Genomic DNA, 27,372 nt, shown 5'->3' with positions numbered 1-27,372 from the left:
AAAATGGCATGTTTGAAATTTATCGAGCCATGGCATATTTAAACCATTGACAGTGAAATCACAGTGCAAATTTGTCTGTGGATGCAAAGGTTGCCTGGGACAGATGACCCTGCAAAACGATGCTTCTGTTGCGTAGAGTTCCTTTGTAGAAAAAGTGGTTCTTTGTAGTGCCATGGTTTCTAGGTTGTTAGTAAATGCGCTGTTTGGAGAGCGTAAAGCTCTCGTAGTTGGCTGTACAGAAGCACCCTTGCAACTAAAAGGGCAGCTCTGCTGCCACTCCAATTACTTACTACAGAGAAACATTTAAAGCTCCTCAATGTCTTGTTTATAAGCCTGCTCCACCTTTTGAATTCCCTTCTCTTTAGTAATTGAGCTCTCGCTTCCATTTAAACCCTTCTGCCGCATAATAGATGCGTTTGCAGAAGAGAGAGATAGCAGTACCATTAAAGTGCAAACAATACTTCACCTGATGCACCTTGCGCACCTACTGTAAATTCTGCCAACATTAAATTACTGGTCTAGGTCAGTAACACTGTGCTAAACGAAGTTGTGCCATATTAAGACATACATCCCTTGGGATACTGTACAAGCCTTGTACCACAACTTGGCTATTTAGCATTTTATTGCTCTGTTTGCTATCCTGACAAAAGAGAGGACCACTCCCAGGAGGGGAAACTGAAGTGAGAGATAAGGCCTGTGGCCAATGGGCACTCGGCATCCCCTGGCATTAATCAGAACTTGTATTTTTTAAAAAGCAAGATTGTTAAAATAAAATTAGAAACTTGTGACTGATTTTGCTCTTTTCTTCCCTCCTTTGAGTCTTGCTGGGCTATTCAATTTTGCATTCAGGGACTGACAGATGCATTAAAATTACTTGATTTCCTCATGCTGGATTGCTAAAATAGTGTCTGGATTTTTCCCTCAAATAAACTTCTTGTAAGTTAAAGTGAATTCTAAAAGCTGTAACACCAAGGGAGTTATTTGTGAAGGGAATGACTAAGGCAAGAAAAGCCAGATGACACTTCTGAGCTTCCTATTTAAGCGATTTATGGAATTCATACCACTTGAAAAAGGCTCATGGGGGGGAAAAAAAAAATCAGATTTACATGTTAATTGCTGTAAGATAAAAGAAACTTTAAGAAGTGGAATCATCAAGATGACAATTATTCAGATAATCTGAGAAATGGGTTCTCACTGGAGAAGCACTGAGATCACAGCTGCAGCTTGCTTAGCTCCAGTTGGGTTAGGTGCTGCACAGACAGGCAATGAAGGTGGCACCCAGTCTTAGGTTTGGATCTATGCAGGGACTGCCCTCTTTGTTAGTCTTTCTAGGCACCTAGCTGCAGAGAAAGGAAGTTTTCTTAACTGTCCTGCCTCACTGGCCAGCCCTGCACAGAAATTACTGACATTTAACTTTAACACCCATTTTGAAGGGGCATGCACTTCCCACACATGAGGGCCCTCAGCTGTACCCAGCAGCACAGTGCTTTGCAGGAATGTTTTGGCATTTGCCAACCAGTTCAGTTCTGGTTCTTGGTTTTGTGTCAGATTTCTATAAGAAATACTTACATAAGGAGTTAGACAGAATTGAGGACATAAGTAAATGTATCCAAAAGTATTCTTGTTTTTTAATTTAAGGAACAAAACACAAGTTATAAACAAATAAAATTATAAAATATACATAATACAATATTGGTTGCAAGTCAAAAGAGCAGATTATCTTCCAAGATACCAGATTTTTAAGAAGTTGTAGTAAAATTCTCTAAAGATTTTTTTGACAGGTAAACTTAGAAGGACAGGAAGATGACAAGGTAATCTGAACACAAAGGGGAAAGGCCTGGATGTATTTCCATCTCACAAGCTGTTATCCAGCAGGCTGGACTGCAGAAACCATGACAAATAAGGTAAATGCCAGCGTTGACTAGTCCGCTACCCAGTTAGTGCTACACGGGCCAACATGCAATCACTCACAAGGAACAATTTTTTCTAGTGCTTCAAGCCCACTCTTTTAAAAACACTGGAATCGATACAGTTACCATCACTGCTCCTGGAAGATGAACCCCTCCGTCTATTTAGTATCTCATAGTGGTTAGCCTGAATTACCTGTGCTTGAGTTTATACCCACATAAGTGCACCTTACACTCATTTTAGCTCAGCCTCCCCTAACTCAGTTATAATCTCCACTCTAAAACAGCATCTGCTGAAGCTACACTTTCTTCCCCTCCAAAATAGTCTTCTATTTCCATAATTGCACGTCACCATCTCCATCTTCAGTTCAAGTCTTCCTGGTGCTAAAATGTCCAAAAGCAAACAGCAGTGCATTGTAGAATACATCAGACTCCCCTGATTCAGAAATTCTGTATTCAGTCCCAGATTCTTCTTATAATTGTATAATAAGCCTGAATCCCATTTTTTGATCCATTATCCCCTTTTCCCCTGTCCTCCTATGGCTGGTTTTCAAGCACATACCTCCCAGCAGGGAGACTTACAGAGACTCCTAACTATAAGTTTATCCCACTTACTGCTCAGTTACTCCACTTTTGAATGGCCATGGAAATGCAGTTGCAAATGAATGAATGAGTGGCAAAAGAAAAACATCTCAATACATGTATCATCTAGGTAGAGACAGCCCTAACCTAGCTGCAGTTTAAGGCACACATCTTTAACACAGTATTTACAACAAAATATTTACAAAGTGTATTAAAATGGCAATGCAAATTTTGCCTTATCTAAATCTATTTTCCAAACCCTGGCCATGATTTTTATCCAGTGCAATAGAACCAGTACAGCTGGAGGGCATTTGAAGGCACAAGTGGATGAGCCACAATGATTTTTCTGCCATCAGTGGACTCAATGTAATGCATTTCCCCAAAGAACAGAACTACTGCCTGTTCTTTCACAGGGGCAGCTAACATTCCTGGCTTCTCTCCACAGAGATTGGAAGCAACGTTACCAGTCTGCTGGGCAACCCTGCCTCCTAGCAGCAGACAGAAAGATCCCACCAGTAAGTCGTTTACAATACAGGGACAAGGATGGTGTTGGAAATGCAGTTTCAGCACTGTGCATGGTACCACCTTCCATCCCTGTATTTCAAATGGAGGGGGTCCCAGATAGAGCCTAACGGTCCTCCAAAGACTGGCCAATGTCCATCACCTCAGCTGGATACCCCCAGTCAGAGCTCTGTTGAATGTCCTGGAAAAACAGCTGCTGCTGGAGGCTCTTTAGACTGTTCAAGACCTCTGGAGAGAGTTCATGGAAGACCACCTGTCTTTCCTGATCCTCCTCCTCCTCTTCTTCCTCCTCCTCCTCCTCCACAAGGTCATCAGGAGGCAGAGGAGAACATCTAGAGATGTAGCCCTGGTCTGACTGCACTGACTGTCTTTGGTCTTTGCATTGGTCATCAAAGACCAGCTGGTGTTGCTTGTCAGCCTCCTCCTGGCAGAGAGGTGGCTCTGAAGGAATGATGCTCTGCTGATAGAGAGAGTACATGAGTCCATTCAGATGGTGTCTCAGTTCACCTGAGAGGTTTGCAGGACTCTGGTCATCTATTGCCGAAACTTCAGAGTCATCATGGAGGATGATGTTATTCCTCATTGGAAAGCTTGTCTCCAGAAGAGGAACTCCTTCCATACAGTCCTCATTACTCAGTACATGATGACCAAGTATATTTCTATCTTCCACGGAAGAGACTGGCTCCACTACCTGAACTAGAGGAGCCTCATCCATAGGAAGGACCACAGTCTGAGAAGCCAGATCTCCACACGGATTAAGTTGAGGCTGCAGTTTACTGCCTCTACTTTCGCCTTCATGCATGTGGAGGTTGATGACATAACAGCAGTTAGGGTCAGGCTCCCGTAGGTACAGCTGGTGTTTCACAATTCCACCCGGTTCACTTAGCAATGAATCCACCTGGCTGTCTCTGTTTAGGGACTGCAACTCTTCATCATTATCCAGGCAGATGGTTTCACTCTCAAACCAGTCCGGGTGCTCCGTCTGCCAGTTCTTGAACTTTTCTACTGCCTCTTTCAATTTCCTCCCGCTAGGGGTATCGATGTAGTTTTCGGCTGTGATTTCCTGGATTCGATGGATGCGCCCAGGTTCAAACTTCTCCAAATCCTGAATCCGAAAATAAATATCCTCAAATTTGTCCATCAATTGGTACCTGGATGTGACGTTGAACAGATCAGGTATATCTTTCTCACTACTTATCCCCTCAAAATAGCAGACTATATACATTCCAAAACAGGCTGGCTTCTTGAAATCTGGCAGGATCAAATTCAAGGCTGGGGTGAACAGGTCTCCCATTGGCTTTTGCTGATCTTGCTTGAGACACACAGGCTCGCTCCCAAGCATGGCCTGCCATTTGGCCTGGGTACCCCGTGAACATAAGATGATGATCTTTGAAGACAGGTCTTCCATTTCCTTCTTCTGTCGAGTAAGCCAGGGTAATGGCCCCAACTCTGAGATCTGATGATCTTCTAGCAGATCTAACGCTACAGCCGTGCCACAGACTGTCATCAGAAACTCAGCAAACTTCAACACCACATCCACATACAGCAGGTGATCAGCAGAGTACACAATCCAAACCTTTCGGGGCTTCAAGGGTGGCAGAGGAAGGTTGATATATGGTGCTTCTGAAAGACAGAAAAATATTCATCCCAGCCATGTTCCCAAAATTGTAATGGTGCAAGCCAGCAGCAATCAACATAAGAGAACATTAACAAAAGGTTCTAGCAACTACCAGTTTTGAAGCTATTTTGGCAGCATATGCAGACAACATCTCATTGCAGACATTTACTATGAAAGTCCAGACAGCGGAGCTGTGATTTATAGTAATGCCTGGATGGTTCACAGAATTTCACCACACATGTAATACACCAGCTTCAAGAGGCCTGCGAATGCAGCTATATTCTCTGCTGGAGAGTTGAGTGCATCCACCCCAAAACAATCTCCTGTTGCTATGGCCTAGACGATTAGCAAAGGTTCTTTTGCCAGTACAGGCTCAGCTGGGTCAAAAGCCTCACCTCTTTACAAAGCAATTATCTCCCATCTGCCAAACAGGGCATTTCAACTTCCATATTCTCTGTCCAAGGCTATTGGATATTACAAAGTTTCTTTTAGCTAAACAGGAAGATCCTAAGGCTACATTTTGGTTTTGAGAAACACCTATAGAGTAGTGGAGCCTATGAGAACCCTTCTGGACAATTGTGTGAGACTTCCAGAATGCATTGCATGTGCTTGATAAAACACAGGCAGGAATCTTACCAGTTTGCAAATCACTGTGGTTGCGTTTCCCTCGCCAGTGTCCTGGAAGAAAGAGAAAGTCACTGTCAGTTCTGAAAACATGAAATAAGATTAAACCCTTAAAAAAATGATAACACCTTCCAAAGATTAGGGTAAAAAAAAAATTAACTGTGCAGGGATAAAACCATGGGGAGGGAGAAGCCTAATAAAAAATATACTAAATGAATAAAGACTCTTCTACAGCCAGTTTTGGTATGTACCTTGCTACATTTTTCCTTTGAGAGGAGAAGGAATGCACTCAAAACCAATTTTCTGCATCCTCCCCAGCTCTGGCCAGCTCAAGAAGTATAGAACTCCCAATTGTTCTGCTGTCTCTCCTTAAGGAGAAGAGGCTTTTTTAAAGATAGCTTTTTCTTAAGAGTCTTCTCTGAAGAGGTGACTAAAATATCTGTACGATGTAGCTAGGGACAAGTTTGATGTTAAGAAATTTCCCAAAAGATTTCCAATTACTCCTCTCAGGTGAAAAAAAACCCCAGTGAGTTGCAGTTTCCCTGTGATAACTGCCTCATGGTTGCAGCACAAAAGACCAGGAATTAGTCCTTAAGTACCCAATTTTCCAACCTGCTCAGTGTCAACCTCTGCATCCTGTTTTTCTTCTTCCATCGTAAATGAAAAACATTATTTAAGCTCAAAATAGTATAAAAATGAATTTTGTAGACACTTTGGGGGACAGGGGAAAGACTATAGTCTGGACAAACAGGAAGCTTCTGTCCTGCAAAACTCTTATGCAATGCAGTAGAAAAATAAATGGAAAAGATATCTGTAGCAATCTGCAGGAAACAAAGGGCTGAACTATGAAGTTCCTTTTTCCCCTCGTGAGCTCTGAAGTGCTATGAAAACAGAGCATCGGACAGCATAACCCATGGAAGGCTTTGCTTAACTAGGTGGATGGCATTAGGATGTTACATGTCCTATGATGTAAAACAGAAGAAGGTATCTCAGTGGCAAGACATCAGAACAGCAAGGAAGAAAACAGCAACAGGAATAGGTACAGAAGTAGGAATAATATAGTATTGACTCTTGTCTTCCTACCTGCTTGTTTTTTGGTCATACAAATCACACCTGCTATGACTGATCCCACCAGCAACACGCAGATCCCAGTGATACACCAGTAGAGCCATATAACCATATCATCTGCAGTGCAAAAATAGCGCTCAGACATTGCATTACACAAGTAGAGTTTCACCAAAACCCACAAGTTTCCTGAGCAGCAGGGACCAAGGGAGAAGGACCCTGGCTCTGCCCAAAACCACAGGTAGTCCAGGACTTCCCCCTTACAACATACCACAGTCACTTCTCAAAACAAATTCCGGCTTTCATGAGGATGGTGTACACCACAAACTTGCTCCACAAAGAACCATATGTGCAGCACATTGAAAATACAGATCAATAACCTTCCTCTAAACAGCAATGTTTATCAGCTTTGACAGGCATGCCACCCATGCCCTGCCTGTTCATGTAATATATCTTAAAAAAAGAAGAAAAAAAATCACCCATTTTGGTTGATGTATTTTTTCAATCTACAGGTTTTTTCTTTTTAAGTCTTGGGCAAACTAGCTCCTTACAGGTGTTGTTGCAGCCAAAAAAAGATGTCAAATCATTATGCACATGATTTATCTTGACATTCATAAAATGAATATATGCAAGCTATTCTCTCCAAAAGCTGCTTTATATTATGCAAATGTTTTAACACTGAGCAAAGTGACAGAAAGTATTTTATATTAAGACTCTTCTTGTCAAAACTGTTTCTCAAAGAATTTTATGCAAGTGAAATATCTCTAAAAAAATTGCTCTTTAAGGTTCACACTGCATACAAATACTTGCCTTGTTAAATCATGGTGAGGTAATTCTTAATACAATTCACTCTGAATTCAGTGTTACAAGGGGACATTCCCTGCCCATTGGGTCATTCCCAGGGAGGATCATTTGTTATTCTAATATGACAGTAAAAGAGCAGCAAGGAAGTTTCAGGGTATTGGAAGAACTTCTTACCTGACGGGTCTGTACCTGCAAAAGACGAGAGTTATATTAAAAATTCAGCTCTTGTCTTAAGACAATGGAAATCTAATGTACAGAAAAACAGTTCTCACTTGGAGCTGGTGAACATGGGATGAAAGCAGAGTGTCTCAGACAGTCTGTGCCACAGTTTGCAAAGAACGGCTGAATCTGCAGTTGAAATAAATTCAGAATACAGAAGCTAGTCTTAAAAGCAATTTTCTTCCCCACTTTACCCCTGCCTTTACATTCCGTCTATTTTAGCACAGGGACACAGAATTCCCATTTCCCTTCAGAAAACAAGGTTAATCAAGAATTCTTACACTATACATTAAGGCAGTAATGAGCTCCTGAGGTTGCATACTTGCCATTCCCACTCCATAGTCTCTGACTTGGCAACCCTATACTAAGGAAAAGTCACTATCTACAGAGAACACCTATATTAAAAAAAAAACAAACCCAAAACGTTCTTTCAGCCATAAGCACCATTTCCCTGATACAGGTAATTAGGGATTAGGCAATCTCAGAACAAAATGCTGTGCAAAAAGTGCAACATTCCTAAACTGCTCCTTGTCTTGTTGGTGAAGGACAACACAGGGACAACAGCAAGATCCTACCTGTATTTTGTAGTTGCAGCAAGCTCTTATGTTCTTCTCTAATTTGATTGTAAGATTCACTTGCTGTTGCAGTCCACCCTGCAGAAATCAGATGCAGAGAAGACATAGTAATACAATAAAGACAGCAGGCTAAGGTTGCACAGGTAACAGGAAACAATTAAGGATTTCCACTGTATAACTTCAAATGTGTTAAATTAAACTTACAGTTTCTTAGCAATATAAATGTCTTCAATTATTTAATGTGTAAACATTAACAAGCTTCCTCATTTAATTAAAAAAAAGCTGTCAACACTGCTGCCTCTGACACTAGAACAGACAAATAAGTTGTCCTTGTTAGCTGCTGTACACAATCAGTATCATGACAATCTAAATATATTCTTTATAATGACTGCAGATACCTACTCCAAATTGAGGTATATACCCCTCTGCCAGGGAAATATGCACACAGCTGTAGCAGCTGTGTCAGTAATAACTTAATACATATTAGTGTATGCAGTACGAAGGGTTTTAAGTGTGGAAGGAATGGAAAGATTAGGCAACTGAATGCCAATGTATCTGCCCTCCCCCAAGGAAGGATGGGGACTGGTACCAAATATTCAGCATTTCTCCTCCCTCAGATGCCTAAAGGGGAACATTTCTTATATCAGAAGACACTCTTGATCTACTTGGAGCTTTTCAACAACACAGACTGTAAGACCTACAGGAATTGATTCTCAGTTTGATTGAAACATCTATTACAAAAAGTTCTTGATCTAAAAATTTTAATTAACACCCTCCCCACCATCTCATTTGATAAACTACTTCAATGATTTATTGAAACTTTGCACCTCAATTTTGGTTGATTTATTTAGCTTTATCCCCCCAGGCATTGGTTTGGCAAAGGTAATAAAGCACAGACAGTCAAATATCAAATTTCTGTTTTCTTTGCAGATGCCTACAGACAGCTCCACGCATTATAAAACCTTGTTTTGATCTTTTATCCAACAAATTCCTGAAATAAAGTTCCCCTTTCCAAAGTTAATTAAAAATTTGTGAAAATAATTCCTTGAAAATCCCTGTACAAGTGCGTTTGTTACATCTCCTACATCATGGATCCAACTGCTTGTTTAGCAACCATTAAAGAAATGTTTGTCTAAACTACCATAAAGGATATAATTTAGGACAGCAATTACCTCGGTGAAATCATGTGTGATCATTTTACACTTCTTCTCATTCAGGAAACTGGCCACATGAATTTGGTATCGGGTTGACTCCATCCATGGGTTAAAGCTCACAAGCAAAGTTGTATCATCTAGAATTTTACCTTGGATCCTGGGCTCCCACAAGCTGCCTGGAAGTAGTGCAGATATTCCCAAGTTTCTCAACTGTCAGAAATATTTCAACAGGGCACCCGTGTATACATGATTCAAACAGAAAAATTTTTACCTGTCTTTATACATGGGATGGTTCTTTTCATTAGAGAGTCCATGCAGTCTGCAAGAAAGACCATCGGTGACTAGTCAGAAACATTGTACTTCCATTTAGGAAAACCACCCACTTTCTTATCAGAAGCCAGACACCTAACTAAGCCCTCCTTGATGAGTAGAGCCCTTGGTTCCAAAGCAGTAGCAGAATTCTACAGCAGAATAGTATTGGTTTCCAATGTATAAACTAGCCCCTCCACTGATTTTATGGTCGTGTTTCCCCCCTCCCCTCAGAACAGAGATAGTAAGAGAAGACCGAAAACATACAATACTATTCAAACGGTAATATTTGACAACTCTTGCTAATGTAAGACTTGTGCAGAGAGGGTCATAGTGGAATTAAAACTTCACATTGATCTTTGGACCTTGAGAGTGCCACAGTGACAGATTCCTCCAAAAGTATTCTACCCCAGGAAAACTAGGAGGCTGGAATCTTTCTTGATCCCAAAACACTCTTCCACATTTATAATTTTCTTTGTTTCATTTAGCAGATTGGCCCTGCTCTTTGGGACTTTCTTCAGAGTCAAATCCAGAGTTACATATTCAACATTTAGCAATGTGGGATTTACAAGTCTCAGCCTAAACTATGACTCTCCTCCAGGGTTTGGACACAAGGAAAAAAGAACAGCTCCCTGCTTAAACAGCTGAAAGACAACATTGCATATCTTAAATTTCCAACTTCCAAAGTTGGAAAATATATAGTGCCTCTGTAATTCACAGGTAAGCTCTAATTAGCAAAGCTCCCTGCAAGTGCTGAGCTTGACACAATGCAAGGTTTCTGAAGAACAGTGGAGGATAAAAGCCAGGAAGTTCTCAGTATGACCAGGTATAAGAAAGGATAAGAGGGCTGAAAACTAAGTGCCCCCTCTCCTTTTCCAGCTCATATTGACTGACACACCACATACTTTGCCATTTCATAACTACAAAGTCATGTTGACAACTATAAGCAAGTTAAGGAGAAAATTAGGAACCAGTTTATTGAGTGCCAAATATTTATAAACTACTCAGTGCAGCCAGAGGGCACTGCAGATGCTCATCATCTTCAGGGAAAACAACAACAAAGTTCTTTTTAGTTACAGGAAAATTTTCACATACACAGGAAAAGGTCAGGCACTCAGCTCTATCAAGTTTCTTGGTAAATGATGCCTAACTGTGCCTTTGAAATCAAACTTCACCTGTCTAAATTTAATATTAGAAGCCAAACTTTATTCCTTCTGATTTGGAAATTCTGGCCTGTACTTCCAGCTTCCACAAGCAGAGGGGCAACTTTGAAAGATTTAAAATCAAAAGCTACAGAGATAGTCTGCAAAAAGCATGAAAGATTACTCTACAGTCCCATTCATGTAGATGAAAAATCTTTGTGCCTGCTCCACTGATGAACATTTCAGCAACAAAATCCAGATGTAACTTATCTTCAAACAGCCCTTCGGGGGGCACCCATACTAGTTTTCAGGTTTCATTATGAATTTCTCTTTAGCCACAGCTGTAGGAGAATTCTTGACAAGCTACAAATGCAACTTCTCAGAAATCAGAGGCCCAAGTCCAAGGTTTTGTCCAGCTTTCTAGTGAGCATATAAAATTTCTGGAGCAGTACCTTCCATGTAGGAACTACAGTCAACCAGAATCAAAGGGTCTGGCCTTCACAGAATAGTGCCTCCACATGCACTTTATTCCAAGCAGAGATTTGACAAACTTCTGGACACAGGATCCCAGAGATATGGATGGCAACTTGTAGCACACGCAGTTTGGATATATACCACAGGGGTATTGTAGATAAGGATAGCACCACAGACCTTCTAAACAGCAACATTCAGAAAGGACAACAGGTTTGTATAATACTGTCACCCTGTTGCCAAACTTGCTCACAGCTCATGGGTCTGGCCTGTTAGCAGAAACCCAGCCACAGGTCCACAAACCGCCATAGTACTAAGCTCAAGGCCCAGGCAAACTAGAGCATCTCTTACCAGGCATTGTGAGAGACGTGGACTTGCAATTGTAGTCTCCATGTACGCCCACTTTAGGCAGGTGGTAGACAGTTACTTGGTAAGTCTGGCCAGGTTCCACTTCAAAACGGTCAAAAGTGAAATTCCACTGAAAACAAAACACATTCAACAAGGACTTAAAACAAGAATGTTGTCCTATAAAGGCACTGAAATTAACAGCTGACTTGGTCTTGTTCCACTGTGTTCCCTCATCCCATATGACCCTTTTTCTGAAGCTTGACTGTAAAAAAATGGAACTCAGGTGCATTAAATATACCAGTCCTTTGGTCTATCTCAAATTCTTCTATATGAAATGAGAAAAGTACAGTTACTTCTTGGGATCTCTGAACACAGTCTCATGCCAAACAACTAAGTGGAGTTTCCACTTCATTACATTCTGAACTGAAAGGAAATGAGGCTAAAATATGTGGTTTTGAGACTGAAATTCCAGTCTAGTATGAATCTTCCAGTGCTGTGCAAGTGCTAAGCATTTAGAATTGCCCTTATACAGTTCTGCAGCTGGCCATTCCATAAATATTTTCTTAAATCTATACTGTTTTCCATGTATCAGCCATGCTGTGCAAATTCTGGAAGAGGCACTGGCTCCAGATGGTAATCCAACTATGGCCCAATTCTGTGTGATAACGAACGAACTCCAGATTCCTATTGTTCAAAAAGGGAGCTGTGGATGCTCAACATTTTTCTGACAAGTTTCCTAGACTGAGTGTAAACTGAAGGACCACCCCCAAGGTTGATGCTTTCCTCCATAGCAAAAGAGTACAAGAAAGAAGTGGAAATAAAAGGAAGGGTGGAGTTAAAAAGAAGGCTATGTCACAGCTGTCAAGCAGAATGCAGAGTCCTACAATTATTTGTTTAAGCAACATCCAGAACGATGATGTGTGCTAGGCACTGAGAGCAACAATTCTTAAAACCTGAAGGATGGGAAGAGTGAACAAGAAACCAGGATAAGCAAGCAGCTTGCACACGGTTACACACAAGTATAAAACAAACTGGAAATGACAGCAGGCCTCAAGCCCAATATCTTGACTGTTTCATCAACTCTTCTAACCAGCCTGTACTTTTTAATTGATAACCTTACTGTATGACAGTGAAAGCAGAAACAAACCCATGGACTAGACAAAATAATTTAGAGCCCTTTGCACTCACCCGGCCTCCATCCGGACGGACCTGAAGCGGCAAGTTGTTCTGAAAGTCAAACTGGGCACAGATCTGTTGATTGCTGTTCACTTGCATCACAGCCAGCTCTGCCCCTCGGAGACACCGGATGCTAGCTGCAGGCACAGGGGCAAAGAGAGATGTCTTTTCATGTCATCTGCATGTGTAGAGGTTGCAGCCCCCATGGAGGTTACCACTGTGCCTAGTCTTGTCACAGTCTTACTCCTCTGAAGTGCTGGGGATCCCAACACAAAGATAACTGGCTATGAAAAAGTGAGCGTGCAGGGTTGACCAACAGCACTTTCAATTTAAAGGTTGTCCTACATGGCAAGAGCTCCATCTGTGCAAAGGAAGGAGCAGAATAGAAGGCAACTTCATTCTCCCAGACACACTGGCAGTTCCACAGGTTCAGCGTTGTGTTTAGCTCTGCCTCTCAAGGCTGCTTCATGTAGTTTGGGCACCAAAGCAAATACACCTTTATTTTGGTACAGACAATCCCAATGAGAAAGTTTATAACCATAGCTGCACAAAGTAACTGGGTTACCTGAGTCACAGCTGCTCCTACACTACTATAGCTATACTGAGATAACTATACAGCCCTCAGACACAGGCCCTGCAGAAGGACGAAATGAATGTGTTTAATTACATGTCGAATCAGTGCAAAACCACAGACAAGAGCATGCAAGGGAAACACCATATACAAACAAACAAAAAAATAACCAAAGATATTTGGAGAGTGAGAAAACATGACTTACTGGTACTCATTTAGGCTCTAACAATGAGACAATTATTCCTTTAGCAAGACACATCTGCATATAGGAAACCTAAGTTACAAGGACTAGATTACTCAAAATGGGAGGAACTTGCACAAGGTTAACAACGCATAAGCTATTTGTGCTCTCTCAAATTAATTCTCATTTGTTCAACTGACAGATGTAATTGCCCTGCATGAGACTGCTGCAGTCATTACTATGCCTTGAAAAGGCAATGCTTGCAGTGTGAACCTCCTTTCTCCTGTCACTGCCATGGTAAAGGTGTGGGTTGCTTGATTCTATTTTTATCTGCTTTTACCATTTTAAATATCATTATCCCATACTAGTGGAAACATTTTAAATTACTGAATACCCAGCACACACAAAGCCACGATTCAGTCACCAAGAAAAAACAAAATCATCCCCCAAAACAAACAAAATGAAGTGGCCAAACCCCCAAATTTCAAAGCTCTGCTTTCCTGACTAGATCAGTAAGAGAGTTCAAGCCATAGTTCTCCTCCCTATCCTTACTAGATAACACCTAATTCCTCTGCTCCATGTTCACATTAAACAACCACCACTTACCATCAGTGGCCACTTTCCATTCTATCCGAAGCACAGGGAGCAGGTTTCCATCCATCTGACGGAAAACGTCAGAAGAGACATGAAGACTGCTTGGAGCAGAAGGAGTCCACTGGGAAACTTGCAGCCAGCTCACCTCCATGCAGGTACCTGTCCAGCAAACGCAAGCCACCATTTAGAGTGGGGCCGAGGAAACTCTGCTTAATTGCAATTATGGTCTGCCCTTTGGGTCAGGGTTACTCAGAGGGCAAAACTGGGTCACAGACTGCTTCACAGCTCAGAAGGGCAGCTTTCAGCATGCAAGTATTTTATAAATTGCCTGTAATATTCTGAACTCACTCATTCTAGTAACTTACACTTCCTCTTTTCCTTAAAATCCATTAGTAGTTATCACAATCAATACTGTCAGGTTAAACAGGTCAAGCAAGTTTACTCAATATCTCCTGCAGCAAGTCCATACCTTGCTGCTAAAACAGACCTATGTTAGAAGACTAGTACTAATTTCCAGCCTTGGAATGATAAGAAGTCTGTCAGATACCCAGGGAAATCATTCCAATAGTTAATTACTTTCTGTTTAAAAGCTGCCTTCTAATTTGAATATACATCTGAATTTAGCTTCCAACAAACTGCTTGTTATGCCTCTCCTAAACTAATGAGCTCTCTGGACAGAAAAATAATTTATGCTAGTCAATATGCTGTTAGGGAAAACTGGTCCTGTAATCTCATCAGAAAATGAAATCGGGTATGAGAGGCATTAGACAGACATGATCTACTTAGACTTTTGTAAGACATTTGACTTATCAGAGCATATTAAAAATAGCTCTGCTGAATATCAGTGAAGCACAAACATGGGAAGAACTAGGCTGACAAATCAAGAAGGAGTTGCAAGTGTGAAATCATTACTGTTTGAATGTTTTAAATAGCTCTGTGGGGGTGAGCGTAGGCCCAATGATATGCATTTTTCTAAAAAATATCAACAATCTAGAAATAAACATAAAATAAGTGATGATAGAGCATATGATAACTTGGGAGGAGGGGAAGGCAGAATAGTCAATAAAAACAAACCTGAGTCACTTTGTACACTGAACCCATTCAGCCAAAACACTTCTTGACACACTGTAATATACATCTAAGCACATGTAGTGTAGGCCATATTTACCTAATGAAAATTTATAACAGTATTTATTTATAACAACACTGCTGAAAAACTAGCAGAAAAACTACTGAACATGAGCTGTGTCATCCAATCTATGAATCATATGAACAGACTAATGTGATCACTGAATATATCAAAAAAGAATTAAAAAGGTAAAACGATTATACAGGCTTTGGAGAGATCGGCATGATATTCTTTAGCTACTTGTTGCATCCACACTAAACCACCATAATACTGAAAAGAGAACAACAGAGAGCAAGAGAATAAATATGTAGGTTAAACTCCTCAAAAGCAAAACATGCTTTGCTACCAGTTTCAGCTGATAGAAATCCACACTGCTAATGACAGGCTGCTCTCTTGGCTACATTTTCCACTTACTCCCTTGCATGAGTTCAAACAATCACATGGCTGTGTGATGATTTGGTTCATAAAAAATGACCTGCCAAACGAAGATCTCCCTGCTTCCTTGGGGGACTACTCCATCAGGCAGAGCTCACAGAAGCAGCTCAGCCTGCAGGCCCACCACCACTGTCCCAGGGAAGCAGATGCTGTTAGGGACACAGGTAAGAGCAGCACTTTCACCCCAGCAGTTTGCCATTACACAGTGCACAACCAGCCCCTCCGCCAAAGTGTGCTTTCAGCGATGGGAACAGTGGAAAATAGGCACTACCCCTTCTTGTGACAGTATGGTTTTAGGCTCAGGAAGTAATTAGACAATCCTCAAATGCTCATTCTACCAAAAAGTATCTACAGAAGACCTGGTAAGATTAAAGCACCTTTCAGAAAAGAGTGTACTAAGCACTAAAACAAAAAGTCTTTCCCCTAGAGCAGAAAAACATAGCAAGAACCATAAGGCAGAATTTAAACCAAATACTCAAATAAGGCAGCATTTTAATGGTGGAGCTGCAGTTTGGCTTAGCCGTGTTGTCAAGCTGTCTTCCAATGGCTGTCTGCCAGTGGGAAATACGATCCAATCTGATCCCACCCAATCCCTCTCCTGCCAAAAAAGTTTAAAATCTGGTTATGTTCAGCATAGTCATCTCCCTGATCTGGCATGCCAAGCATGGCTACAAAAATAGTTGTTGTGCCAGTACGATAAAGGGTTGGGCACTACGGCAGAAACAAGCCTGCTTAGAACAACAACTGCAAAGAATGGCCAGGGAGTTCTGCAGCACCATCCAGATGCCTCCACATACCAAACAGACAAATGCAGAACATTCTCCTCTTTTTAAGGACATTACCCACAATTATACCAAAGTGTTTCAGGTCTGTGCCATTGCTAAGACTTGACCCCTTACACCTGATATGTCCAATATATTTTTTCAGTGGGACTTGCAGTAACTCTAATTTCCTTTTCCAAATCATAGAATCATTTAGGTTAGAAAAGACCTTTAAGATCACCGATTTACTTCATTGGACTTTATGCCCAATAATTTACATTGATTGTTCTCAGCTGCACCCCTTTATGCCCCTTCTTTAATTCTAGTTCATACCTTAATTTTTCATTACGTACTATCACAGATGTAATAGCTTGTAATGAACATTTACTGACAAACTTGTCCTAAACTTCCCATTTCTTTAAAAACTGACCATCCCAGCTGTAAATAGAAACTAAACAAATTGGGTTGTGTTCCACCCACTCCACCCCCAAACTCTATCCTGAAAAAGACCTAACTTCCCATTCCTCTTTTAGCTGGAGCTGATTATGGATCAAACTGAAAACGCACAAAGCAAGGCATGATAGCAGTGCTTCACTTTACATCTCTCTGATTCTAGCAGTAAGAACTTGCTCTATGAACCCTGTTTAAAAAAAAAGCATGATCTGATGAGAAGACAACAATGGAGAAAAAAATTACTTACTGTTTCTTACGAGGCAGTTTAAATCCTGTGGAGAGAAAGAAACAACAATATTACTCTCAGAATAGAAACTGGATTGACAGTAATTTGCTTCTGCTTGGTGGCAGGAGAGGGGCAGGAAGAAAACAATTCAGTGAATAGTGACGCATACAAACTGGAAGAATTAACCACCAAGAAACATTGCACAAAGTTGTTAATCAGAAAACCAAAGGACACAGGGCATGAAACCCACGTACACCTGAACTGCAGATGTAACAGTAGTAGTTGCAATAATGGGAAGAAATTGGAGAGGCAAAAAACACAAGCTGATGATAGTAAAAACCTTCCAAAATCCAGGACGGTGAAAACAGAAACCAGTGTGACATGGAAGACTGCTTGAAGTAGATGGGTATGGTTTTTAAAACACCGTTGCTTTAAGTTACTGCTACCCAGCACTGATCTTGCTGATAATGCTTGCAAGGTCTGAGCCCATCTGACTGCAAGCAGGAGCTCTCTGCAGCTAGGCTTGCCACTGAAGTACTGGGTTATGTACTGCCTACTGCAGGGCGTTCCCTTCATCTTACGTTTGGGTTCAAAACCACCATGCAACAACACTCTAAAAACTTAAATTCAATAAATGACTAGTAGCACACAGTGAAGAACGGTCCTGTATTGCCTGAACAGAAAGGCTGCATCAGCCAGCCAAAGACCAGACTGATCTTTTTCCTGATGCCTCATAAGAAGCAGGGAAGGGAAAAGACAACACTTAGACAACAAGCCAGGCTTGTAAGTAGGATATGGTGATTTTACTTTCTAGAAACATATTTGAGACAATCCATGAAGAAAAAAAAAAGAAAATCAGAATTCGACTCTTTCATATTAAGGATAAAGGTGTCCTGAACATGAAGAAGCAACCAGAAGTTATGTGGGCTCTGCCTGGTTTCCCCCAGGTATGTTTTGTTTACACTGGAATATCCCATGGTATCCAGGAAAAAGCCTCTAAGCTTGCTTGGTTAATGTGCTGCAAAATCCTAGCGATAAGGAAGTCTGAAGTTTTCTCAGACTTTGTAAATCAAGATGAGGGCTAGGTTTCCTCCCACTCATTTCCTATGCTTTGACATAAAGGTGGATATTATAATCACACTGTTGCCACAATATAACTCATTCCAGTGGAGGAGGCAAGACAATAGGGTTTTTAATATCTGTGCAACTTGTTAAGGTCAACTCCAAGTGTATTTGGGGCTTAGCTGATTAATGCAGTGTAGCTGTGGCTATCCAAGGTTGTATTTACATTTTCAGGGATGGATGCTTGAAAAAGCCAGCTGTGCCTTTTCAGTAGTGAACATGCTCTCCAGTGTGGCACAGAAATCTGAAGTTTCACAGATGCTAAGCTGGCATCAGACACCACCACTGCCAGAGGTGCAGCCCTAAACCTCCCTTCGCTTACACCCCAGCACTGCTGCTTGCCCTGTGCTGGCACAAGCATGTGTGACCAGGCGGGCACCTGGCTACAGCCTGAAACCAGCTCAAGGGGAGGAAGGCAGATCAGCTGTGAGCCACATCTTCTGCCCTTCTGCACCTCTGCTCCTGCTTGTATGGGGGAAGCTGGGAACAAACCACCAGGCCTGAGGAGGAAGGCAGGCACTGCTCTTTCATGGCTGTGCTGGCTTTTGTCTGCTTGTAACAAGACAGAACTACATCCTACCTTTGAAGAAGTCCTAGTGAAAGCAAAATCACATGAATTAATAAACTTTTTATTATTTGAAGGAAATGCAAAGTACAAGCAATTGGTCAAATCTGGTATCGTACAAGCTGTGCTGAGCAACTGTTTCAAACATGAGCAGAGTTCTACTGACTACGAAAAAAATACTTCCAACATCAACACTCACATTTCAGCTAACCTATTTGTGTTCCTATAAACCTTGAGTGAAAACAGGCAGATTTGGCATTAAGCTCCTCATGCAACCTGAAAATTCTCTTCCAGGCTTCTGTTATAGAAATCGAAACAATACACAGGTATAATCCAGTCTTCAGACACCCTTCACAAGTAATGCATCCACACTCCAATAAGCAGTACTACAAACATACCCAAGATATGGTATATTGAAAAAGATTCAGTGCAACACCCAAGTTGAGTAATATTGACCAACTTCATTATTGTTTAGGAAATATTTCAGTTAGTTCAAGGAAGGAATCTGCCTAATTGGCCAATCTGAACTTCTAAATATATACAAATCTATATAACAATTAGCCTGAGAACTGAACTTTGGTGAGAATTGTTTTCCTACCAGCCAGCTAGCAATGTATTTTTCAAAATGAAATCATCTTTGATGCTAAGTTAGTCCTAAGGCAACACCCCAGAGTCAGAACAAATATTCCAATTACTTGGCACTCTTAATCAAAGTTTCTTTTATAAATGAGGAGGGAAGGGGGATAAACAGTGACACACTTAACCTTTCCTTGCTGTTCTCTCCCTTTCTCCCCAGCAGCTCACCCGCAGAAACCACCTGCCTTCTCCCTTACCTTCATTCTGGATCTTCTTGAAGTTTTCAACTCACTGTCGGATCCCTGGCCTCACTCTTAGGTTGCAGCACTAACAGTTCTGGAAACAACCAAACAGGGCCTTGCTAGATGGGACTCTTGGGACAAATGGCCCCAAAAGCTGTGTAGCAGTGCCCTGCGTGGGGCAGAGGAGCTCTAACATAACCAAGAGTGAAGTAAATCTATGAACTTAATGTCAACATGTAACAACAGGTAGGAGGTACTTTTCACTATTTTTGTGGTGCTCAAAAGGTCAAACCAGCCACAACTAGGGGAATCAACTGTATAAATTTGCATATAAATACAATTTAGTCTGAACTGTACTTTTATAATTATACTGCACCTAATTATTGCAGACAAACGTACAGACAAATCCTCCACTGAGTATTTAGATCCTGTCGGACTTAAGAAAACTGGTTACAAATACAGTTAACAGAAGTGTTATTGCAACTCTGTACCTCCCAAATCAGGTTTCCTTCCCCTCCACCCCAGAACACTCCCATGTAGCACCTGCAACCTAAATCCTTTGATAATGGAAAAAACCTAGAAAGCAAGCAAACAAATGCTGATCAAACCAAACTGAAACTAGCTAAACTACAATCACTGAAAAAGAGAAAAATATAAATTGTAACTACCAGTATGGAAAAGCAGATTAAGCTATGAAAAAAAAATTACTCATAACTCTTCAAGTACTTAATCAGACTTTCTTAAGTAAATTATTTAGCCTGACAGCATGCCTTACATGAACAGGTGCAGTGTTTTTGGCTGGGATGGAGTTAATTTTCTTCACAGCAGCTGGTATGGTGCTGTGTTTTGGATCTGTGACCAAAACAGTGTTGATAACACAGGGATGTTTTAGTTATTACTGAACAGTGCTTACACATCATCAAGGCCTTTTATGTTTCTTATACTGCTCCCTCCAAGCAGGTAGGCTGGGGGCACACAAGAATTTAGGAGGGGACACAGGCAGGACAGCTGACCCCAACTGACTAAAGGGATACCCCAGACCATACGACATTGTGCTCAGCAATTAAAGCTGGGGGAAGGAGGACGAACGGGGGACATTTGCAGTTAACGGCATTTGTCTTCCCAAGTAACTGTTACATGTGACGAAGCCCTGTTTTCCTGGGGATGGCTGAACATCTGCCTGCTGATGGAAATCAATTCCTTACTTTGCTTTGCTTGCATGCACAGCTTTTGCCTTACCTATTAAACTGTCTTTATATCAAACCACAAGTTTTCTTGCTTTTGCCCTTCCAATTCCCTCTCCATGCCACTGAGGGGAGAGAGCAAATGGCTGTATGGAGTTGAGCTGCCAGCTGGGGTGAACCCACACAGGCAACAAAAATAATTGGTTACTAACCATGGTTTTTGTTTGTAATTTAATGATTTCTATTAAAACCTATCACTTAATATTCAGTCATTTTGTCCTTGTGCTGCTGCAGTTATCAGTAATTATTGTAAATTGCATCATGATAAAGCCCTTATATAAATTATAAGGCATTATTTGCCTGAAGGGCAGCAACATTTGCTTTCATTTGAGTGCTGGTGTTTCTGTTTATTAGCAGGTAAGACATGGTTAAGTGAGGAAGTGCTGCATTTCCCCTTTTTTGTTTTATGATCAATATGAATAGTGAACCAGCACAGCAGATAAATGGATTCCCTCTTTCTCCAGGTCTATTGTCCCAGGTAAAGTGTTTGCAATAATGCTGCCAGCATTGATGAGGCTGTGCCCTTTCTGACATTCATTAAAAAGCCAAGAACTTAATTGGGAACCATCAGTCAGTTGATGAGGATTCAGAACAGAAACTTGACAATTAAGGTATCTCTTACCTTTCAACAACAGGTTTCTACAGGGACAAACAACAATAGTTTTTCTGGTCTGTCACCGTTCCCCAACCCTACTTGGGATTTTCAAGGGGCTACCTACATACGTTTTTTTCCTACCCCACAATAGCCTGTTTACCTGCTGTCAAGAATTTATAGCAGGTTCACCACAAGAGGGGGTGGAAGGATTCTCCCACCACATGGCAGCCTGCACCAACTCAATTGTTGGTCTGCTCTGTTCCTGGTCCCCAGGGCGCTGCAGGGATGATCTAACAGCCCAAATTGCCCAGAAGAACAATTCATCCAGCCAGGAAGTCCTTGCTATTGGCATAAGGAAGCAAAGATAACAGAAGGAGAAGATAAAGCCACAATGCAGGCAGAGCTATAACAACCCCAAAGGGTACCTAGAAAGCAGTCACCATGGAAACCCTCAACTCCTTTTTGGATACTGCCCAGGTGAACTGGACTGGGCTGGAGCTGATGGTACACTTTTATACTGAGAAAGTGTAACTCCAGAGAATGACATCCGAAAGTCAGGAAGCAATTAAAGAAAAAGACAAGTCAGTTTTGCAGTAAAATAAGTCAGCTACTTCCAGATTTGTACTGGCTACCTCCTCAGCACCAGGGGGAACATCTGCTGGTTTTCCCTTGTAAAGGTCCAACTGACCCAAAACCTTATCTGACATACTGGCTCATTCAGAGTGCATTACCAAAGCTGTGGTCAGCAGAAGTACTTAACCTAGTTTCCCTACTTGAGCAAACACAAATTTAGATGATACAACAGAAATAAAATTACAGTGATGATTGTTTCTGCTCGCCCACATAAAGCTATAAGCATGTAAGAAGCGTTGACAGAATTGAGACCTGTATCAGTCCGCACACAACAGACAAGCGGATAAGTGGGAGGAGATGGAACAAAAATTAAAAGCTCTGCAGAAAAGCTGAAGATGGAGCCCACAGCCAGACAACATGCTCTGCATGTTGTTATAGAAGGGGCTTAAACTGAGATGTTCCCTTTTCATCAGCTTCCTATTGCCTCGCAGGCCCAACCAGCAAAGCTACAGACACAGGAGGCATAAATATGAGAACAAGACAATTGTGAGCTGATGCCCGAAACTATTATCAGTAGAAAAGGACAGGCACAGTCAACTCTTCACATTTACTTGCCATGTTTTTACAGAGAGCTAAGCAACTATTTCTTTTACTCTTTTTTCCAAGATTTTTCTTGCTTTTGACGTCAAAAAAGAACAGGCCATATGCCATGGAGAATCATATGAATCTGAAAAAAATGAGAAACTGATTAACAGCACCATGTCATAACAATTCAATTAAATTAATAGGAGGCCAAGATTTCTCAGCAGGATGATGTGGTAAGTAGCAAGAAACTGCTGCGAGCTGGGCATGCATCCAGTTTTCCTTTAAAGAGCGGCTGCTGAATGGGAAGGACTCCAGCTTCCTAAAATCTGCCTCTCGCCTACGAGCTATTCCACATATCTTCTGAGGCTTTGCCAATTTGAAGTTTACTGCAGTTTCCCTTTCCTCAGTCCTTAGTTGAAAGAAGCAGAGATCAACAGGACATGAACACATTACAGGAATAACTGCTGAAAGATGATCTGCTTAAGGCTGGTGGGAAACAACTGTGTTCTACAGAATTGTTGTTATTTTTTAAGCATTTTTCTCTATAGTTTCTAAGTTTTTCTCTTGCCCTCATAAATTCTCAGCAAAATCAAGTCCAAACTCAAAAGTGGACGCTTCTTCACAAAAATCAGTTTCAAAGTTTTCTTTATCTTGTTTTGGTAGTTTTGATCACTAACCCTTTTTATGCTGAAGTCTGGTAGTCTTGATCACTAATCGTTTTCGTGCCAAGAAGCCCAGGAATATTTTAGCAGCATTAAGTGTGACCATGGTTTATGGTAACATCCTACACAGCAAAAAGATACCACAGAGGGGAATGAGAGAGGTCGGTCAATAGCAAAGGCAAAATGAACGCATTTGTAGAGGAGGACCAAGAAAAGTCTTCCTCACATGCACCACCATCATTCATCTTCACGAGAGATGTTGCATCAATTCTTCTCAGACACTTTTAGTGAATATACATCAATCTGGCAAGGTGGATTTCAAAGACCAAATTATGTACACCTATCCAGCCCCTTAAAGATGGCAGGGTTAGAAATACGGCATTCCTCTAGGACACGAGGCATGCTATGTCGTGAAGCAGTTATGGCCCAATGACTGAACACAGTGATTAAACACTTGATGGTGAACAACCAGATGGGTATTTAAGCTGTGGGATGCTTTTCCCCTGTACATAGGAAAAAAACCTGAACCCCACCTCCCTGCAGATGACATATTCAAATAATAGTTACTAGAAGGAACTGGATTTGCAGCTGTGCTATTCAGCCTTACAGCTGAGCAGGTTTGATTATGAATGGTGGTGAATAAGGCCCATTAAGTGCATTTGTTGGCATTTTAATAAGATGAGCTGTTAACGAGCATTTAGTTTTACTTTCGCAATTTACAGGTGTCTACCGATACCAGTATGACATTTTTCCACTGCCACTCCATCTCCAAAACAGCCTCCGCCATGAGTTTTGCTGAAAAACCGCTGTTGCTCATCCTGACCTACTCCGAAGCTCAGCAGCAGCAGTGTGAGTGTAGTGGGCTAGAAAAAGGAAGTGGGTCTCACCAACCCTGCTCAGCAACAGCTTCCCTTCTGAACCACACTGCAGTCGCTCATTGGAAGGGTTACTGAATCATCCTCCAAAACCAGCAGAGCCAACAGAAAGGGAAGGGGAAATTGTTTTCAACTGTCATAACTTCAGCTGATGGTACTCTTTCCTGTATGTGACACAATTGCTTCTAAAGAGGCTGCTCATCAGCTTAAGCCAGCTCATTTTTCTTAAGCCTGTCTGTGTTTTAGAAAACAGCTTATTGACAAAAACGGCCAAAGTAGCAGGCTTACACATTCACCAATCTATGAGCACACCCAGGGTGCGGGGCAACACATTTCCTAAGTGAAAGTTGGTGACATACTGGTGAACCCCTCACCAAGTTCCTGTGGTTCACATTCCCTAAAAAAAAGAGGTACAGCTGGGAAGACAAAGTCAGTCAAAGCCCAGGCATCCAAAGACTCACACAAACTCTATAATGTTTCAACTCTATAATGTCTCAAGCTCTGTGTGACTAACAATGTTTGGGATACCCACAGTTATGTTAGATGCCTAAGCAATATTGTAATGTCCTTTCCCCTTTGCTAAGATTTGGCATTTTGTAACTCCACAATGCTCAGCCTAAAGTAAAATCACAGAATTGCACTGTTTTTTGGGGGTATTTTTAAATAGGAGTGAAGGCAGAGCTCAGGTAAAACAGGGGTAAGTATACGGTCAAACATTAAGAAAGGAGGCAGAACAGACAGAGGACAGGAAACATGTACAGGAAAAGATTATAGAAATTTTCATCCCAAAGGACACATTTTGGTTTACATATGTCAATAGCTACATCTGACTTGTTGCCTTCTCTAGACTGCTGAGAGTGCACCGTGACATATGAGACTTTCTAGCTTAGAAGACAGCTGCCCATTATCCTGTTTATGTATGCACTGCTATTGTTAACAGAAATAAAAAGTAAAACAAGATCTCTTCCCCCTCCTACACTCTCTTTACACGTATCTTAGACAAAAAAAAAACCCCAAACCAACAAACCCAAAACAAACCCCCAAAGCCCCCAGAGAGGGAGCTAGCAGCTAGGAGTTCATACTTTGGGCTGCCAAAGTTAGGTCAGGTGGGTTCACTTTTTATATAGACACGACATCTGCACCTCTCAACCTATATCCTCTCTGCCTGGTTTCACAGGTAGAAAAGGCAACCAAAATCTGCCTTTTCAAGATTTCAAGTACACGTAATGTTTGTTTACCTACTCTTTCACCAGTGATTCCCTGCTTCCTCCTAACACCCCCCCCACACCCCCCCCCCCCCCGCAAGGAACAGGCCAAAAACATTTAGGACATTAGGCAACCTCAGCTACAACAGCAAAGACTCACATCCTGCTCAGTAACTTCTGGCAGTTTTAGCAAATCTCACCCACGGTCATTGCCCCTCAGAGATGTTAGTGACAGGCATTTCCCGGCAGCCATCACATAGCCAGGATAATCCTGTGGTACTTACAATTTCAGTTTAACATTAAGTTAATGCAGTTGTGCGCTATGTACAGTTGCTCCGATACATACAGCCCGCATCAACCACAACGACACCCCCGCCCCCAACCCGTACAAAAACCAGGTAGAGGGTCTTCACTGAGCAACACAGCGTGACACAAGGACGAGGTCAACAGCAGGACCATAACGACCACCGACCTCGGACGGGCCCGAGGGCACCCAGTGCCAGCCGCGCCAGCTCGGCGGGGGGCCCCGTCCGCCGTCCCCTCCTGCGCCGCCACCCCGCCGCCTGCCCGGGCAGCTCCCCCCGCTTCCAGGCTCCGCTTCGGACCGGCGCTCGCCGCCAGCTTCACCCCGCCAGGGAGAGCTCCCCTCCCGAGGCTCTGCCCGCCGCGGCCACGGCTGGGACAGAGGTGGCTCCGGGGCGTTTGCCCCCACAGCCACTTGCCGCTCCCCGCTGGGGAGGGCGCCAAACGGGCCCGGGCCCGGACCCCGACCGGGGCCACCGCGCCCCCCGCCCGACAAGCCCTTTTCGGGGCGAGCTGACCACCGCAACCCCCCAGCCCCTCCGGCGGGGACGCCGCTCCCTCATCCCAACTTCCCGGCCGCCCCCCCCCCCCCGCCGCCTCCTCCTCCTCCTCCTCCTCCCCGTCCCGGCCCCGAGCACGCGGCCCCCCCCCGGCACACCCGGCGGTTAGCGGCCGTTGGCGGCGCGAGACACCGCGGGAGGCGGGAAACCCCCGCCCCACCGGCCCCGGCCCGCTGCGGAGGCCGCGGGGATGCCGCCGGCGCCGTGCCCGGTGCCCGTGCCCTGCCCGGCCCCGCCGCCTGCCTGCCGGCGCCTCCGAACTCCCGGCGCTCCCCACACCCGCCCGCGCTTACCGGCTGGGAGCAGGTGAAGGGCGGCGCGGCACCCAGCAGCAGCCGCAGAGCCGCGCCGGCGGGCGGGATGGGGAATGCGAGGAGGAGCAGCAGGGGCAGGGACAGCAGCCACGGCCCGGCGCCCGCCATGGCCCCGCCGCCAGGGCCTCGGGGCTTCCGGGCTCCGACCTGGGCGCGGGGCGGTGCCGGCTCCACCTGAGGAGGGGCCGCCGTGGAGGGGCGGGGCCAAAGCGGATCCGGGGCGGGGCCTGCGGTGGGCGGGCCCTGCGGTGGGCGGGGCCAGGAGCCCGCCCGCCACCAGTAACGGCCGGGCCGGGCCGGGCCGGGCCAGGCCGAGCGGAGCCGAGCCGAGCCTAGCCGAGCTGAGCCGGCGGCGGCTTCCCCGCCCTCCCCGCCCTGCTTCGGGTTGCTGTGAGCCCCGAGTGGCTCCTGACGGGAGGTGCGGCCCCGCTGGAGACAGCTCTGTGGGCAGAGGTCGGGGCCAAGGAGCCAAAGCTGGTTTTAGCCGAGGTTTGTCTCCGCGGTCACCAGTAAATGAAGGGGTTCCCCAGGTCTGTGTGCTCGTCCTCCCAGTGCGCGCCTCCGGCTGCGGGTAAATACCGCCAGCATTAAAAACCCAACATCAGCAGCGGTCTAGCAACTACCCAATAAAAAGCGTTATAGGTGTATGCTGTATTTTCCCTGTCATGGGGCTATTCTAAATGCAGCCAATTCACAGAGGGCTGTGCAAACCTGTTGCTCGTTCCTGATCCTCACTGCGTTTTCAGCTGTCTCGCAGGTTTCGCTCGGGGTTTCGCACCGTTCTTCACGCTGCCGGACACCCGCAGCCAGCTTTCAGCCAGTTTTTGCCGTGATTTTCACCTCATGGTTTTCGCACAAAGCTGTAGCCCGGCCCCAGGGAGCTCAGCCGGGTTTCCACCTCAGCGAGCTTTTCAGCAAAGCTGCCGTGTTTGCTCGGCTTTGACTGACAGCCAGGAGCGCGGTGGTTTCATGTGGTTTTGTGGTGGCAAATGTCTTAACTGAGGGCTGGTCTGAGCCTGGAGATAACAAGGTTTCTGGTGATCGTTCCGCTGTTCCAATGCCTCACACTGATGACATCCACAGGT

General features: G+C 43.5%; 1 protein-coding gene across 1 annotated transcript; it reads right to left on the bottom strand.

The window, feature by feature from the left end:
- Positions 1-1,810: 1,810 nt before the first annotated feature.
- Positions 1,811-26,395, bottom strand: IL17RA (interleukin 17 receptor A). Its single transcript, XM_075706588.1, has 13 exons — positions 26,267-26,395; positions 16,888-16,912; positions 13,875-14,021; positions 12,529-12,653; positions 11,344-11,470; positions 9,342-9,389; positions 9,089-9,246; positions 7,917-7,994; positions 7,395-7,470; positions 7,297-7,311; positions 6,337-6,438; positions 5,266-5,307; positions 1,811-4,634 (listed from the first exon to the last, which is right to left on the bottom strand). Exons 1-13 carry the CDS (start codon positions 26,393-26,395, stop codon positions 3,118-3,120), a joined length of 2,589 nt encoding a protein of 862 aa, XP_075562703.1. The 3' UTR covers positions 1,811-3,117.
- Between the last annotated feature and the right edge of the window lie 977 nt (positions 26,396-27,372).

Source organism: Pelecanus crispus, chromosome 1 (genome assembly GCF_030463565.1).
Source record: "Pelecanus crispus isolate bPelCri1 chromosome 1, bPelCri1.pri, whole genome shotgun sequence".
NCBI lineage: Eukaryota > Metazoa > Chordata > Aves > Pelecaniformes > Pelecanidae > Pelecanus > Pelecanus crispus.
This window is presented reverse-complemented; position numbering and strand designations above follow the sequence as displayed.